This window comes from Neoarius graeffei, chromosome 2, assembly GCF_027579695.1.
Source record: "Neoarius graeffei isolate fNeoGra1 chromosome 2, fNeoGra1.pri, whole genome shotgun sequence".
NCBI lineage: Eukaryota > Metazoa > Chordata > Actinopteri > Siluriformes > Ariidae > Neoarius > Neoarius graeffei.
Genome location: NC_083570.1, coordinates 20762189 through 20780844, shown reverse-complemented (window position 1 = coordinate 20780844; position 18656 = coordinate 20762189). Strand labels below are relative to the sequence as shown.

The 18656-nt window shown below is 41.2% G+C and overlaps 1 protein-coding gene across 2 annotated transcripts in view; it reads right to left on the bottom strand.

Annotated features, from left to right (window-relative positions):
- Positions 1-5327: 5327 nt before the first annotated feature.
- The window catches only part of lyrm2 (LYR motif containing 2), an 18742-nt gene continuing 5413 nt past the window's right edge, over positions 5328-18656 (bottom strand). The window contains exons 3-4 of one of the 2 annotated variants that reach the window (XM_060913973.1): positions 14664-14705; positions 5328-5642 (exon numbers count right to left, since the gene is read on the bottom strand). In XM_060913973.1, coding sequence (XP_060769956.1) covers positions 5562-5642; positions 14664-14705 — 123 coding nt within the window. In that variant the 3' untranslated portion in view covers positions 5328-5561. The remainder of the gene's footprint in view (positions 5643-14663; positions 14706-18656) is intronic. The other variant, XM_060913974.1, reaches the window with a different exon arrangement.

Sequence of the window (18656 nt, the reverse complement as noted above, 5' to 3'; positions counted from 1 at the left end):
GGTATTAAAATAGATTTTTGGAGGGTTAGCATCATTTTTGATTTATACAACATGCCGACCACTTTAAAGGTGCACTTTTCTTTTTTAAATTGTGACACAAACAATAATTAAGATGAAAAAAACAGAAATCTGGAGTGTGCATAGGTATTCATCCCCTCAAACTCAATACTTTATAGAGCCACCTTTTGCTACAATTACAGCTGCACTTCTTTTGGGGTATGTCTCTATTAGCTTAGCACATCTAGCCACTGGGATTTTTGCCCATTCCTCAAGGCAAAATTGCTCCAACTCCTTCAAGTTAGATGGGTTGCGTTGGTGTACAGCAATCTTCAAGTTATGTCACAGATTCTCAATTGGATTGAGATCTGGGCTTTGATGAGGCCATTCCAAGACATTTAAATGTTTCCCTTTAAACCACTCCAGTGTAGCTTTAGCAGTCTGTTTAGGGTCATTGTCCTGCTGGAACATGAACCTTTGTCCCAGTCTCAAACCTCTGGCCGAGACAAACAGGTTTTCCGTCAGAATTGCCCTGTATTTAGTGCCATCCATCTTTCCTTCAGTCCTGACCACTTTTCCTGTCCCTGCAGATGATAAACATCCCCACAGCATGATGCTGCCACCACCATGCTTCACTGTAGGAATGGTGTTCTCAGGGTGTTGGGTTTGTGCCACACATGGCATTTCCCATGATGGCCAAAAAGTTCAATTTTAGTCTCATTTGACCAGAGAATCTTTTTCCATGTGTTTGGGGAGTCTGCCACATGCTGTTGGGCAAACTCCAAACGTGTTTTCTTCAGCAATGGCTTTTTACTGGCCACTTTATGGAAATAAAGCCCTGCTCTGTGGAGGGTACGGCTTAAAGTGGTCCTATGGACAGATTCTCCCATCTCTGCTGTGGATCTTTGCAGCTCCTTCAGTGTTATCTTTGGTGTCTTTGTTGCATCTCTGATTAATGCCCTCCTTGCCCGGTCTGTGAGTTTTGGTGGGCAGCCTTCTCTTGTCAGGTTTGTAGTGGTGACATATTCTTTCCATTTTGCTATAATGGATTTAATGGTGCTTCCTGGGATATTCAATTTTTGGGATTTATTTTTTTTTTTATAACCCAACCCTGATCTATACTTCTCCGCAACTTTGTCTCTGACCTGTTTGGAGGCTCCTTGGTTTTCATGTTGCTTGCTTAGTCGTGTTGCAGAGTCAGGGTCCTTCCAGAACAGACTGATTTATACAGACATCATGTGACAGATCATGTGACACTTTGATTGCACAATCAACTTATCTTAATCAACTAATTAAGTGCCTTTATGAAGTGAATTGGTTGGGCCAGCTCTTATTTTAGGGGTTTCATATGAAAGGGGGTGAATACCTATGCGCACTCCAGATTTCTGTTTTTTCATCTTATTGTTTGTGTCTCAAAAAAAAAAAAGTGCACCTTGAAAGTGGTCGGCGTGTTGTGTAAATCAAATGGTGCTAACCCTCCAAAAATCCATATTAATTCCAGCTTGTAATGCGACAAAAGAGTGCAAACACCAAGCGGAATGAATACTTTTGCAAGGCACTATATCTCTATCAATATACAGTGCCTTGCATAAGTATTCACTCCCCTTGAATTTTCCATATTAGGACTGTAAATCATAGTAAACCACGACTCCACACAAAATAGCCCATAATATTAAACTGGACTAAAATTATTATAACATTTACCGCTGTTAATCTGAAACCCCTCAATCAGCTTCTCAGATCTGATGAGAACAAATATTTTGGGGCTACATTTGACAACTCCAGCACTGATCCTCACCCTCATCAGTGAAGCATGGTGGTGGAAGCATATTGTAGAAGAGGTTGCGTCTCTGACTACTCCACTCCTTAGCTGGTCAGTATCATTTACAAAACGTGAACACTTAACGCAAGGTAGTGTATATGATCTACAGTCCTTTTGGGTGCTCCGTAACATCAGTTCATTCTGGAGTTCATGTACTCGAGGACTCTTTACACTGGACAGGCACAGATGTGCTTAAAACACTGTTTACATTGAAAAAAAAATGAATAAAAAGGTATACGCTGGCTGTCAATCAAATTTTAAAAGCTAAGAAGTTATACAGTATAAGCTGTTAGAGAAGTGGCTATTTCAAAGTAGAGGTTAGAAGAATTGCACCATGCGCTACTGCCTGTCTCATACTATTCACCACTTACTGATTTTTGGTGCCAGTAGGAGTTAAAAATGATCTATGCTCCTGTTTAAACATGCGTAACTTTGTTTGCTTTTATTACACAGGCACAGAGGATAGAGCAAAGGAAGATGACTCGCTTAGAACAATAAACTGAAGGCTTTACAGCTGAAGCCGTGTTGATTCCTGCTCTGTTTTTGTATTTTTTTTAATACAATGTCTCTTCTTTTGTCTGTATTCTATAGCATTTGAAATCATCAAAAGGCGAAATACAAAAGCAGCTACCGTGACGAAACGTCATTTTTATCCAGCTAGTGTTCGGGCTTCTTTCGTTCCCAGGCTCAACCTGCTTTGAGACTTTTAAAGGAGAACTGAAGTCATTTTTTTAAACTTGTTTTAACATGTTCTTCAATTACATTTTCGGTTTTAGTAACTTTATATCGTGACTCGTATTGGCAACTATTTGCAATTAAATATACTTATCAGCCTATTTGTTTTTAGCAACGTTCAATTTAGTTCATTTGGTCCACGGCAGGCGTCGCTTATCCACGCGATCTTCACGGGACTTGTGCGAGACTTCAAAACGTGAAGTGTCAGCGCCGCCATTTTGAAAACTGTTTTCCAAACGAAATATTGCACAAAAACGAGTTTACATGACGATTACTGCCTACTTTTTTCAGACTTTCCTGATTGCTATCAAAACAGAAAACTTCCGGCTTGATTCGAAAGAGGGCGCGTGCGTCTTTTGACAACGTTGGCAGATGTCGGTCGCTTTGATTTCCGCTGTACGTTTTACTTCCGTCCTACGATGTCTCGCTCAGGTCTCAGTGAATCTCGTTTACTGCCATTGCTCTGACATATGGACTGATGTATTACAGAGCGTATTTCAAACACTCATAACTTGCTATAGCAGCGACAAAATGGCGATCGAAAATGCATTATTTTGTTTAATAAAATGAGAAATAGAATTTTGATTAAAAAAAATTTGCCTTCAGTTCTCCTTTAACAGAGTTCTCTCACGTTTGCATTAGCGTACGACGTTTTGATCTCTCTATTCAGAATTGTCCAACACTATGAACCCATGGACTACCCACTTATTCACACCTGAGGCTGTGATCCAAGTTGCATACATCACTCTGCACACTAAACCCTACCAGAAATCTCCTCTGATTTATTTAAATATTATGTATTTCTTTGTGTTCAATAAATGAGTTTATGGTTGACTTTGTGTGTACTAATTTACTTACGATGCACTCCTGTACCAAGCTTAAGACTACAACTGCGTCAGTATTGTAGTCCGGTCACTAAACCTCCGGTCCAAGTCCGAGAACAAGACTCCAATGGCACCATTTGATGGTGGCTCTTGCTGCCTTTATGTGAAAGCGTCTCTGCTACTATATTGGACTGACGTTCCTGCTTGACCGCCCCATTTTAGTTAACAGGCTACACATAAGCTTGTCCATCGCTCAGCAAGCCACGCCCACTATCAACAGGGCAAATAACATGAGAGAGGGTTAACACTAGCTAGTTCATCGCTCAGCAAGCAATCCCCGCTATCAATGGGGCAATGAACACAGCATGTCACTTCCTTCTCTGGGTGGAGTCTTACCAAATGACGATTGAAGTTCGAGGTCGTCCCCTCGATAGTTCTTCTACATATGGAACACATAGCAGTGCATTTTTTCCCCCCACTGCACCAGAAGTCTGTATAAGCAAAGCGGACAATCCTAGGGGCTTCTCTCCAGGCATTTTAGCACCATTAACGTTAGTTTGTTCCTGAACATGACGTATGATTGTGCATTCTCTTGGACGAAATTAGTATAAAAATTAATGTAGCTATAAATATCTTCTGCTAAATTATGGCATGTTACAAAAAAAAAAGTCCTTAAAATTAGAGCACGAGTCAGACTTGAGTACGCTACAAGCCTGGTTAACTTCGTTGTGCTTTGTGTATTTTTTTTTTTTTGTACAGTTCGGTAACAATTGCACAAACTCTTCTGCCATCATCACTAGCCATACTGAATCTGTATATTATCTGCTTTCCTGCTATTTCACATCCATTTTGTAGAACGTTGCAGGATCAGCTGTGAGCTACCGCTCTCGCTTATATCAGAACGCAAGCAATCGAAGGAATAGGACACTTCTTATGAATGTTGACTTCAACAAATAATTAACCCTGAAACAAGTAAGTAAAGAGCAGTGTCTCTCCAAGGATTTCAAATAGCATCCTGGTAAACTCATTTTGAAATAGCATTTTGCTTCTTAAAATAGCATCAGGAATCCATGCTATATGTTTTGCAAATATATTGTCTGTAAACAGGAAGTTGATGGGCGACAGACCTGAAAACGGTATACGCGGTATAGAACCCCAAGCTGAAGCTCGGTACCAAATATCAAGCAGTTGTGATTTGTAGTTGCTGAGAAAAATGTTAGGAAAATATTTTGTAAATCTACACTAACATTTTTCTCAGCAACTACAAATCACAACTGCTTGATATTTGGTACCGAGCTTCAGCTTGGGGTTCTATACCGCGTATACCGTTTTCAGGTCTGTCGCCCATCGACTTCCTGTTTACAGACAATGTATTTATGAAACGCAGTGTAGATTTACAAAATTTTCGTAACATTTTTCTCAGTAATCACAAATCATCGCCACTTGATATTTGGTACCAAGCTTCAGCTTGGGGTTCTATACCGCGTATACCGTTTTCAGGTCTGTCGCACATCAACTTCCTGTTTACAGACAATGTATTTACGAAACACATAGTGTAGATTTACAAAATATTTTCCTATGTGTTTCGTAAATACATTGTCTGTAAACAGGAAGTTGATGTGCAACAGACCTGAAAACGGTATACGCGGTATAGAACCCCAAGCTGAAGTTGGTACCAAATATCAAGTGGCTATGATTTGTGATTACTGAGAAAAATGTTACGAAAATTTTGTAAATCGCCACTATGTGTTTCATAAATACATTGTCTGTAAACAGGAAGTCGATGTGCGACAGACCTGAAAACGGTATACGCGGTATAGAACCCCAAGCTGAAGCTCGGTACCAAATATCAAGTGGCTATGATTTGTGGTTGCTGAGAAAAATGGTGTTTCGGAGGTAAACCAGTAATAATTAGTGTTGACTCCGTTTGAATGAAATACAACCTCCAATTTATTCGGCTTGCTTTTATTGAAAAACACGTTTACATAAAAACTAACAGCGCGATTTCTCCATTCGAACGTAAAAACACGATCAGGTAACAAAGAGCAAGGAACATCACGACGCAGCAGTCTGCACCATCGGGCGATGGAGGCCATGTTCTCTGCCCGCGGCCCATGCCTTCAGCACTGCGAGTCCTCCCGTCAGTCCAGGTTACTCATGCAGGAGCCTGCATTCGCAGCTTTTCACCGTCCAGCCAAAGCGAGAGATCTCTTCAGCTCCTCAAGGTGATTGTTGGCCTGTGTGATCATCATCCGGATGGCGTCCTACAGGAAGCAGTCGCAATGTCATGTTATCACTTACTTTACAGCATCTGTAATGAAGGACTCATCTGTACATGCGTTAAACAAACGTCTCTGCACGTACGTGCTTTCATTAATTACGTCAGTTGTCCTCCATACAAGCAATTAGTCACCATAGAAACAATATTACAATGAGTATTTATATAAAAAGTGTGTGACTGGAATTACGGCAAACAGACAATCGACGCCTCTTTTTCTTTTGATTATTACCTCCGCCAACTTTGTCTGCTCTCAACGTACCTCAAAAACTAGTGAACGGATTTGGATGAAATTTGGTGGACTGCTTTAGGATTATCCTAGATTCAAGTGATTTGATTTTGATGTTGATAATATGCAGCTTGGCGGAGATATGCACTGTACCGAGTGTCCATCTAGTATTTAAACGCAGAACTGAAACGATACTCAGGATCAGGTACCAGATCCACTTTTGGGGGGGGATTTTTGATTCAATCCTGCAACTAATGGAAAAGAATTGGACTTTAGAAAACATTTTTATTTCACACTTTGTCATGTTTAATATATTTGTAAGTGATTTTCTGTGGAACGCTTGAAAGAAAAAAAAAAACACATTAGCGATGTATTTTTCTCTGTGTATTGTGTTTCCCTCGAAGGGAAGTACTTCAGTTAATAACATTTTAAAGCCAAGGTATAAGGCCCACTTTACACGGGGACGGTCTGAAACAAAAACGCAAAAGTCCGTTTTCGTTCTCACTTTTTTCCGCGTCTACACGACCATTTTCAAGGAGGAAATCTGCGTCTATACGGTGATGCATAAATGTGTGGAATTCAATTGGATGTGCATGCCAGGTGGCTAGGTGTTGCTGTGAAAGACCTCCGCTATGTCTGCACGCATGCGCAACGTCTTCCGTCTTGTCTGATCTGCACATCTGCGCCGTGAAAACTTTGACTACTCTGGCTATGGTAAGTAAGAAAGTAAGAGCATACTATACCCGCCTCTGTTCATTAACAGTATATGTGCAGATTCGGTATAGATGTTCGAAGGACTCCTGGACGTTTATTAAAGCTGCCAGAGCAGCTTGAAGGTCCGTTGGATCGATGTAATCAGACATGCTCTTACTTTTTTACTTACTTTCTTACTTCCCAGGCTGGCATGTACAGTATATGACATATGTATGACGTAAACGCGTACCCGACGTGAGCAGATCCGAGCAGTTTCACGTATTGGGTAGTTTAGAACAGATATGCAACGGGGGCTGTTTTTAACTTATCCGCTCTGGAAGGCGTTTTCAATTTTTTCCGTTTTTCAGCCTCGGAAACGCCGTCCCCGTGTAGACGAAAGGCACTTCCGATAAAATATTTAGTCGTTTTTACCCGACAGCGTCCTCGTGTAAACGGGCCCTAAATCTGACTCCAAGCCAAATGTTAAAAATTCAGACTTTCACTGGCTAAATTTCCATGACCAAGAATGAAGGGAAAAATAGTTTGCCTTTGTGCAGAGCAAAGTAGAGCGGCGGCTACAATTATCGACACCTTAACGATCTTTTGGCCGTTGCAAAAGTAGAAAAGACTTTCAATGCGTAAATTGTGCAGGAATAATTACTCAAACTTCCACTGGAAAAAAGTGAGTTGATTCCCGATTACTTAGCTTATCAGATCATGTGACACCGTTCCACAATTATCGACACCCAGATGATTATTTTTATATATAAATAAAATGTGGTATTAAAACAGTTTAAAAATTTGTTTTACATAGACATATTTAGTACAAAACCTCTTTTATATAAATATACTGATGTCAGTGTTTACGTAAATGAATTTGTAACCAGTCAGAAAATTTTTGTTCCACTTTCTAACCGCTTTCAAAGTATTTTCATACAACCCCGATTCCAAAAAAGTTGGGACAAAGTACAAATTGTAAATAAAAACGGAATGCAATAATTTACAAATCTCAAAAACTGATATTGTATTCACAATAGAACATAGACAACATATCAAATGTCGAAAGTGAGACATTTTGAAGTTTCATGCCAAATATTGGCTCATTTGAAATTTCATGACAGCAACACATCTCAAAAAAGTTGGGACAGGGGCAATAAGAGGCTGGAAAAGTTAAAAGGTACAAAAAAGGAACAGCTGGAGGACCAAATTGCAACTCATTAGGTCAATTGGCAATAGGTCATTAACATGACTGGGTATAAAAAGAGCATCTTGGGCCCTGTCCACACGGCAACGGATTCAGGTGACTCCGATACAATTGCTTATCTTTTCGGCCTGGCGTCCACACGGCACCGGCGTTTTGGGTGCCCAAAACGCAATCTTTTTGAGAACGGGTTCCAGAGTGGAAAGATCTGGCAACATTGCCGTTGTGAAGTCGTCTGGATGAGTAGAACGGATTTGTTTACGATGACGTCACAACCACATGACTGTGAGTGCTTCACGCCGGGTAGAAGTGTAACGAACTCGATGCGAGTTGTCAACAAATCCTATAACTTGGTTCATGAAACGCGCTTACAAAATATTTTCACTGTGAATATTTGTGTAATGGTGCAAAGTGAGAGAGAGAGAGAGACTCTTCGCAGAGTCAATCCCGCCAGCAAAAATAGGGAAAAAAAGGAGCGATCTCACCTCTTCAGATACTGGTTTAAGTCCGACAATACATTCCTCAAAAAGGGCGTAGAGGAGCAAATTAATCCATCAACGTGTAGCATTCAATTTATTCCGGACCGTTAAAGACGCCGCCTTCCGCGTAGAATCATACGTCATCCTCGCCGCCATATTGGATAGGTCAAAGCGGAGAATAAAGATTAGCTGCGTTTAACTGTACCAACAGGTTTACCGTCCAAACGAGATCACATGGGATTACCTTTCACAGGTGAGACTGGAAAAATACTTTTCATTGTATTTGGTCATTATAATGTAATTTTACGAACAGATTTTCCTGACTTTGTGGCTAATATGAAGTCTCGCGCATAATAGTTTATGCGCATGCATCCTTACTTCTATTGTTCTGGTGTCTCCGAAGGGACTGTCTTACAGCGCCCCTAGAGGTGTGGCATGTGTATTGCATCGTTTTCAGCAAGCTTTGCATTGCCATTAGGGTTGGGCGGTATTACGGTAAGAAGGTATCCCGAGGTATCCAAAAGTACCAACGGTATCGGTCTCATTACCGTCATTTAAAAAAAATATATAATATCTAAATAAATATGGAGTACATGAGGTCATAATATAAAATAATAAATTGAAGATCATTCCGAATAACTGTGTGATCGTATTTTCACTAATTCTATCAATTTCCTAAAGAAGTTTTCATCGCGTGCAGGGTTGTTTATGTCGTTACCATGGCAACCCTGCGTGACATTTTGGAGTCTGACAGAAAGCTTCGCAAGAGACTGAGACCGGGGGTGTCATGGCTCAGATGGCTAAGGCACCGTACCATAAATCCGGGGACCCGGGTTCGATTCTGACCCGAGGTTATTTCCCGATCCCGTCTCTCTCTCCCCCGCTCATTTCCTGTCTCTCTATACTGTCCTATCTAAAAAAAGAGACCGCGGTTGAAAGATGGCAAGTCAAGATAACGAGTTAGTGGCAAAAAAAAAAATACAACATCGGCAGTGTGGCAGTATTTTGGTTTCAAACCAAACGAAAAATCTAATATGTCCCCTAAGGCACACCATAGCCTGGGGTACTCCACTTCCACGAGATCTCTCCAATGAGTTGTGTTTTGAGTAGGTTACATGAGTAACAACAAGGTAAAATAATATAACGTATGACATTTGGGATGTGGGTAATAAACGTTTGAAATGTCATCTACTGAAGAAACGGAAGAAAACATCGTAGCGTAAACTGTTAGGTTTCTGGTGGGAATTAGCAATGCGCTTGCTATCTTTGTTGGGTGTGTTAAACCGTATGGATTTAAGTGGAATAACTGGAAGGAGTTATGTGATCAAGACAACGTTTTAAGCAAGGTAAGGCCATTTGATTATTAATTTCCCCGCCATGGCATGACGTGGGCCCATATGATTTTGCCTTGTGCAGCTATCACGCATTTGAATTAGGTTCGCCTCATTTGCGCTGAAGAATATGGTTTATCGCGCAGTCTAAACGGACTTGGGTGTTGGTTGATTCTTTTTCTTTTCTTTATTTCCCATGCTTGAAAGGGTATGATCCTGCTCATCGTGTACTTTTTTTTGATGGAGTAGGTGAAATAGTGCTGCAAATGGCGTTTCAACGCAGACATGTGTAAACGACAGTTGAATGCTATTTTCAAGATGAAGGAAGAGTTGCGTGATGCTTTGAAATATCTCTTAATCCATTCATCAATGCACAAAATTCGCTTTGCTGCTTAATCCATACCACAATGCACACAATTCGCTATGCTGCTTTTAAATAGTACATTTGAGGCATAGGCGCAGGTCTGGACAAGGTCCGCCGGTATAGGCGCACGTTACACAGTAGGCCGAAACAAAATATTTTTTTCTCGGTAATACCGAATACCCCGGGAAAACACAGAGACGGTTTAAAGGTATCAAAATTTGGTTACCGCCCAACCCTAATTGCCATATGGACCTGATATTTTACTGATCGTTGCCCATTTGGACGCGATATATTTTTAAATAACATCTCGTTGCCGTTGTCGTGTGGATGTAGCCTTGGAGTGACAGCGGCTCTCAGAAGTAAAGATGGGAAGAGGATCACCAATCCTCCTAATTCTGCGCCGACAAATAGTGGAGCAATATCAGAAAGGAGTTCGACAGTGTAAAATTGCAAAGAGTTTGAACATATCATCATCTACAGTGCATAATATCAAAAGATTCAGAGAATCTGGAAGAATCTCTGTGCGTAAGGGTCAAGGCCGGAAAACCATACTGGGTGCCCGTGATCTTCGGGCCCTTAGACGGCACTGCATCACATACAGGCATGCTTCTGTATTGGAAATCACAAAATGGGCTCAGGAATATTTCCAGAGAACATTATCTGTGAACACAATTCACCGTGCTATCCGCCATTGCCAGCTAAAAAACTATAGTTCAAAGAAGCAGCCGTATCTAAACACGATCCAGAAGCGCAGACGTCTTCTCTGGGCCAAGGCTCATTTAAAATGGACTGTGGCAGAGTAGAAAACTGTTCTGTGGTCAGACGAATCAAAATTTGAAGTTCTTTATGGAAAATCAGGGACGCCGTGTCATTCAGACTAAAGAGGAGAAGGACGACCCAAGTTGTTACCAGCGCTCAGTTCAGAAGCCTGCATCTCTGATGGTGTGGGGTTGCATTAGTGCGTGTGGCATGGGCAGCTTACACATCTGGAAAAACACCATCAATGCTGAAAGGTATATCCAGGTTCTAGAGCAACATATGCTCCCATCCAGACGACGTCTCTTTCAGGGAAGACCTTGCATTTTCCAACATGACAATGCCAAACCACATACTGCATCAATTACAGCATCATGGCTGCGTAGAAGAAGGGTCCGGGTACTGAACTGGCCAGCCTGCAGTCCAGATCTTTCACCCATAGAAAACATTTGACGCATCATAAAACGGAAGATACGACAAAAAAGACCTAAGACAGTTGAGCAACTAGAATCCTACATTAGACAAGAATGGGTTAACATTCCTATCCCTAAACTTGAGCAACTTGTCTCCTCAGTCCCCAGACGTTTACAAACTGTTGTAAAGAGAAAAGGGGATGTCTCACAGTGGTAAATATGACCTTGTCCCAACTTTTTTGAGATGTGTTGTTGTCATGAAATTTAAAAATCACCTAATTTTTCTCTTGAAATGATACATTTTCTCAGTTTAAACATTTGATATGTCATCTATGTTCAATTCTGAATAAAATATGGAATTTTGAAACTTCCACATCATTGCATTCCGTTTTTATTTACAATTTGTACTTTGTCCCAACTTTTTTGGAATCGGGGTTGTAGATCACATTTTGTTCATTCGCTGTTATTTATATTAATTTCTAGTTTTGTAGTTTACCAATAAACATCAACAGGCAATTGACATTGTAACCACAGAGAATCCAGGTCAAAAGGTCGCATGTCATTCCTCGAACCAAAATATAAAATGTCGACTGATATTGTAATCTCATCTCTCATTATCTGTAGCCGCTTTATCCTGTTCTACAGGGTCGCAGGCAAGCTGGAGCCTATCCCAGCTGACTACGGGCGAAAGGCGGGGTACACCCTGGACAAGTCACCAGGTCATCACAGGGCTGACACATAGACACAGACAACCATTCACACTCACATTCACACCTACGGTCAATTTAGAGTCACCAGTTAACCTAACCTGCATGTCTTTGGACTGTGGGGGAAACCGGAGCACCCGGAGGAAACCCACGCGGACACGGGGAGAACATGCAAACTCCACACAGAAAGGCCCTCGCCGGCCACGGGGCTCGAACCCGGACCTTCTTGCTGTGAGGCGACAGCGCTAACCACTACACCACCGTGCCGCCCATATTGTAATATGTGGTAGATATTTACAACAAACTGCAAAAAAAAATTTGAATATTTCAATCATGTAATTTTTTTTTTAATATGCTAGGAATTTAATTCTGGTCTAATTCTATTTATTACAATAGGACTCTAAATACTCTATAAACATCCCATTCTCTTATGGATCAGAAAAAAAAAAATTATAAAATCACAGCACTTATTTATTTTTTTAAAGTACTTCATCTTCAACAATGTTACATAAAGATCGATCCATAACAGTTGTAAATGTCCCTTAATTCCACAGGGTGTCGATAATGGTGGACACTGGTGAAAGTGATCACTATTATCGACACCTCACGTGATTCTTAAACACGCATTTAGATACAAAACGGTGACTGTCAAATGAAAAAGTAAGGTTTCGACGAGGAGATCATGAAATATCGGCGAGTTTGAGAAGTAAAAACATGTCCATGATCTTTCCACCATGCTTACCTGCGATCATAACGTCCGGGTTTTCCTCAAATTGCTGATCGTGCGGAAAAAATTCCATCTCAGGTCATCAGACGGCAAGATCAACGGGCGAGGCGGGTCTTCCGGTTGATTAATTAACCAATAATAACTGTTGTAACTGAAACTAAATCTGAAAAGGTGTCGATAATTGTAGCCGCCGCTCTAGTGTAATTTAGAGATGGCACGATACCACTTGTCTCTTCTGATCGTGATACTGAAACCTTGAGTATCAGACGATATTGATGGAATTAAATTTTTTTTCTGATTCATAACAGAATGGAATGTTTTAAAGAGTATTTGGAATCTGACTGTAATAAACAGAATTAGACGCCATTTTATATTTTGGTTCGAGGAATGACATGCGACCTTTGACCTGGATGTCCATGTGGTTACAGTGTCAATTTCCTGTTGACATTTATTGCTAAACTCCAAAACTAGAAATTAATACAAACAACGAATGATAAACAAAATGTGATCTACGGAACTACTTTGAGAGAGATTTTCTGACCCAGGATTTTTCTCCTCATTTACGTAAACACCGACATCGATATATTTATATACAGTGGTATGCAAAAGTTTGGGCACCCCTAATCAAAATTGCTGTTACTGTGAACAGTTAAGCAAGTTGAAGATGAAATGATCTCCAAAAGGTATAAAGTTAAAGATGACTCATTCCCTTTATATTTTAAGCAAAAACAATTTTTCATCTTTTATATTTTCAAAATGACACAAAAAAAAAAGGGCCCGAAGCAAAAGTTTGGGCACCCTGCATGGTTAGTACCTAGTAACGCCCCCTTTGGCAAGTATCACAGCTTGTAAACACTTTTTGTAGCCAGCTAATAATCTTTCAGTTCTCACCTGGGGGATTTTCACACATTCGTCCTTGCAAAAGGCTTCCAGTTCTACAAGTTTCTTGGGCTGTCTTGCATGCACTGCTCTTTTGAGATCTATCCACAGATTTTCAATGATGTTTAGGTCGGGGACTGTGAGGGCCAGGGCAAAACCTTCAGCTTGGGCCTCTTGAGGTATTCCATTGTAGATTTTGAGGTGTGTTTTGGATCATTGTCTTATTGTAGGACCCATCCTCTTTTTAACTTCAACTTTTTTACAGATGGTGTGATGTTTGCTTCCAGAGTTTGCTGGTATTTATTCGAATCCATGCTTCTCTCGACCAGTGAAATGTGCCCTGTGCCACTGGCTGCAACACAACCCCAAAGCATGATCGATCCACACCCATGCTTCAGAGTTGGAGAGGTGTTCTTTTCCTGGAATTTGCCACCCTTTTTTCTCCAAACATACCTTTGCACATTGTGGCCAAAAAGTTCTATTTTGATTTCATCAGTCCACAGGACTTGTTTCCAAAATGCATCAGGCTTATTTAGATGTTCATTTGCAAACTTCAGACGCTGAATTTTGTGGCTAGGATGCAGGAAAGGTTTTCTTCTGATGACTCTCCCATGAAGGTCATATTTGTTCAGGTGTCGCTGCATAGTAGAACAGTGCACCACCACTCCAGGGTCTGCTAAATCTTTCTGAAGGTCTTTTGCAGTCAAACAGGGTTTTTATTTGCCTTTCTAGCAATCCAACGAGCAGTTCTTTCAGAAAGTTTTCTTCATCTTCCAGACCTCACCTTGATCTCCACTGTTTCTGTTAACTGTCATTTCTTAATAACATTAAAATCTGAGGAAACAGCTACCTGAAAACACTTTGCTACGTTCTTGTAGCCTTCTCCTGCTTTGTGAGCATCACTTATTTTATTATTCAGAATGCGAGGGAGTTGCTTAGAGGAGCCCATGGCTGTTGATTTTAGGGACAAGTTTGAGGAGTCAGAGAATTTATACAGCTTTGAAATCTGCATCATCTGACCTTTCCTAATGAAGAATTTGAACAAGCCACAGCTCAATAAGCTAATTAAGGTCTGGAACCTTGGTAAAAGTTACCTGAGAACTCAAATGTATTGGGGCGCCCAAACTTTTACATGGTCTTCCTTTTCTTTTTTCACTCTCCAGTTGTACAAACAAAAATAAGACACAAATCTTGCAGAAAATGCTGAAAAGAAATGTCTCGTCTTTACCTTTATGCCTTTTGGTGATCGGTTCGTCTTCTGCTCACTTAACTATTCACAGTAACAGACATTTTCAGCAAGGGTGCCCAAACTTTTGCATGCACATGGCAAATTTACACATGACTGAACTGGACTATTCTTTTAATCGCAGAAATTTTCCCAAGACTTTTTTTTTTTTGGCTCTAGTTTGTACCATCATCTTACAGCCCATGTCCACTAAATTTAAAACATTTCCTGACTGAATTAAAAGGTTTTCTTCAAAGTGGACATATATGAAAAAGGTAATAGATTGAGCGAGTGACGTGAAGACATATTTAACCGGCATTATTTTGAGCCGGATGATGTGGACAGAACCAACGATGCAAGCCTGCGACTAATAGTCACAGTCGTACGGCATTAGCAGGATTACTTTGATGTGATTCCCACTAAAGTGCGCAGAGATGTGAAGATTGAATATACGGTCCCTAACTATTCACAGTAACAGACATTTTCAGCAAGGGTGCCCAAACTTTTGCATGCTACTGTAAAAGATATATTTTGTACTACATAAGTCTATGTCCAACAAATTTGAAATAAAAACTGTTTTGTTAACTTAATACCACATACTGATTTTTTTTTTTTAAAGAAATAATTATTTATTTAAAAAAAATTAATAAAGGGCACCTCAGCCCACTGGGGAACAATTTTTGTTGAGTTAGGTCTGACAGCTGTTTTTAACTAATTTTGGGGGCGGAATCCAAAACTGATCTCAGTTTTTCTCTATCACGTCAAGTTTTTGAACTATAGGATCCCCGTTTTCTTAAAAAATATGAAAAATACTATACTTAACAGATATGTGCTTGTTTTATAAAAATTTACAAATAATGACAATGAAATATGAAAAACAGGCATGACTGCAATGTTTATTTAACACGTTTTTACAAAGGATATGGCTACTGTAATTATAATTGTGTGCATGCACAATTAATATAATTGTGTACATGCACACTTCAAGCACAGTGAAATTCATCCTCTGCATTTAACCCATCTGAAGCAGTGAACACACACAGAGCAGTGGGCAGCCACACCAGAGCGCCTGGGGAGCAGTCAGGGGTTCGGTACCTTGCTCAAGGGCACCTCAGCCCAAGGCCGCCCCACATTAACCTAACCTGCATGTCTTTGGACTGTGGGGGAAACCGGAGCACCCGGAGGAAACCCACGCAGACACGGGGAGAACATGCAAACTCCACACAGAAAGGCCCTCGCCGGCCACCGGAACCCGGAACCTTCTTGCTGTGAGGCGACCGTGCTAACCACTACACCACCGTGCCGCCCGTGCAAGTAGTTAAAGTGCTGATGACACGTTTTTGACATCTTTGGCGATGTTTTATAACATAAAAAGTAATTCCCGATGATCCATATATTAATTCACGAAGGCGCCTATTTTACAAGTTATGATAAAAAACTCGGCTATTTTGGCAAATTTGACGGGGCTGCAGCACCCAGGAGACGAAGGAGGAGGAGGAGCTATATGACGTCAGCGAAAGAACCTTCCTCCTAACTTACCAGTTTGTTGTTGATGTGACAGGTGTTCAGTTTATCATTATTAGTATTTTTATTAGACATTTTATATATATATATAAAAAATATCAAAAGTCAAAGTCCTTCCCACGCCTTACAGTACCTGGTATTCCTAGGCAGTCTCCCACTCAAGTACTAACCAGGCCCAACCTGTATGTGGCGCATCGGGCGGCGCCGATCTCCGTTTCCATAGCCCTCGGCCTCTCGCCTATTACATAGCTAGGGTTACAGTGGGGGGCTAGTCCTCTGGTAACCACGAGAGTTTAACTCCCCATACACATTTGTATTGCAGCGTGTCTTGCCAGATGGCAGTAGGTACCATTTTTATGATGGTCTTTGGTATGACCCGACCGTGAATAGAACTCACGATCTCCCGATCGAGAGGCGGACACGCTACCACTAGGCCACTAGTCGGGGTGTGTGTGTGTGTATATATATATATATATATATATATATATAGATAGATAGATATATATATATAGATATATATATATAGAGAGAGAGAGAGATATTATGCCTTCGCGTTGTGTTGCCGGCTTTTGCTTCAAAACCCACAAAGATGGGGTAAGTTTATTCAAGTTTCCCAGAGATCCCGAGCTGCATGCGAAGTGGGTGAAGCAAGTCAGGCGCACTCGTGACAAGTGGGAGCCCTCACCAACATCCGTCCTGTGCCCTGAACACTTCGATTTGGATTGTTTTGACACCCTTCCCAGCTTAAAAGAATCTCTTGGATGTTCAGTTCAGCACAAACGTGTGTTACTACCATCAGCAGTGCCTACACAGTGTTGCCAGATTGGGAGGTTTCCTGCCCAGTTGGGCGGTTTCAAGTGCATTTTGGTGGGTTTTGAACATATTTTGGGCTGGAAAACATCAGCAGTATCTGGCAACAGATACTGCTGATGTTTTCCAGCCCAAAATATGTTCAAAACCCACCAAAATGCACTTGAAACTGCCCAACTGGGCGGGAAACCACCCAATCTGGCAACACTGCCAGTATTCCGGAGGGGGTCTAACTAGTAGCTATGCCGGATCCAAAGACAGTCCTCCTGTCAGAACATGTGTTGTGAAATGACATAAGATAAAGGTACGTAGAGCTATAGATTCTACATGATAATCATAAATGTAATCATAAAGTCGGCGTGATATCAGTCATGTATTTGCTTGTGAAAGCTTGCGGCTTTCATGTAACTGCCGCCTAGCAACGCGAGGCAAAGGGTAAAGAGGGTAGGCTATCATAGATTCTATTCGGAAGAGATCAACACAATTCTAGACTCCCAGAAGAGGAAGAGCTAACACTAGAGAGTTCACCGGCGTTTTCATGCGCCATTTCCATTGAGTAGAACCAGAGTAGAACAGCCAGTGAACCGCAGCGTGTTCTTCCGCTGACGTCGCAACATGGCCGCGAGCCACGGACCCAGTTTTCTTGCGCTGTGCAATTAAAAGTTGGATATTCGCGTAACAACAGCTTCTTTTCACGTAATTATAACAGAAATCTAACATGTTTGCCATGTTGTATAGTTTATTTAAGAAATTGCATAGAGTCATGTTCGTGTCATCAGCCCTTTAAGGTAAAAATTTACGTTTATAGCTCTTTCTGGAGTGTTCAACTTGAGGACTATCGCATTTGATGCTCCAACAATAGTCAGCCATCATATGTACATCCCATCTAACTGGTTCCTCAAATTGCACCAGTGAACATCCAGGGTTTGGACATCGAGATTGTGGAGGAGTACAAATACCTGGGCGTTCACCTCAACAACAAACTGGACTGGACTAACAACACAGATGTCCTGTACAAGAAGGGCCAAAGTCGTCTCCACCTCTTGAGAAGACTGAGGTCTTTTGGTGTGTGCAGGACACTGCTTAGGACTTTTTATGATTCTGTGGTAGCATCAGCGATTTTCTACGCTGTGGTCTGCTGGGGCTGTGGAAGTTCAGAGAGGGACAGGAAGAAACTTAAACTGGTCAGAAGGGCTGGCTCAGTCTTGGACTGTCCTCTGGACTCCATTGAGGTGGTGGGTGAGAGGAGGATATTAGTCAAGCTGACCTCAATCATGGATAATCCCTCTCACCCCCTACAAGAGGCTGTGGGGGCTTTAAGCAGCTCGTTTAGTAGTCGACTGCTACACCCACAGTGTAAGAAGGAGAGGTACCGCAGGTCATTCATACCTGCTGCTGTCAGACTGTATAACACCCACAACTTGTAACGTAGCACCAATAACCTGTTTGTCGTTTAATTTGCACTACTTCACCACTACTACCTCTGCCATCTCTCATCGATGCAATTATTATGTGCAATAATATAGGCCCTAAACCAGGGGTCACATTGTCGTTCCTAACTGTGATGGGGGGCCGGGGTCGGGTCAGCTATATAACATAGAATTGTATGACCCAGACAAATATGACCACCAGCAGGCCTCGTTGTGTAGTAGAGATTACTAG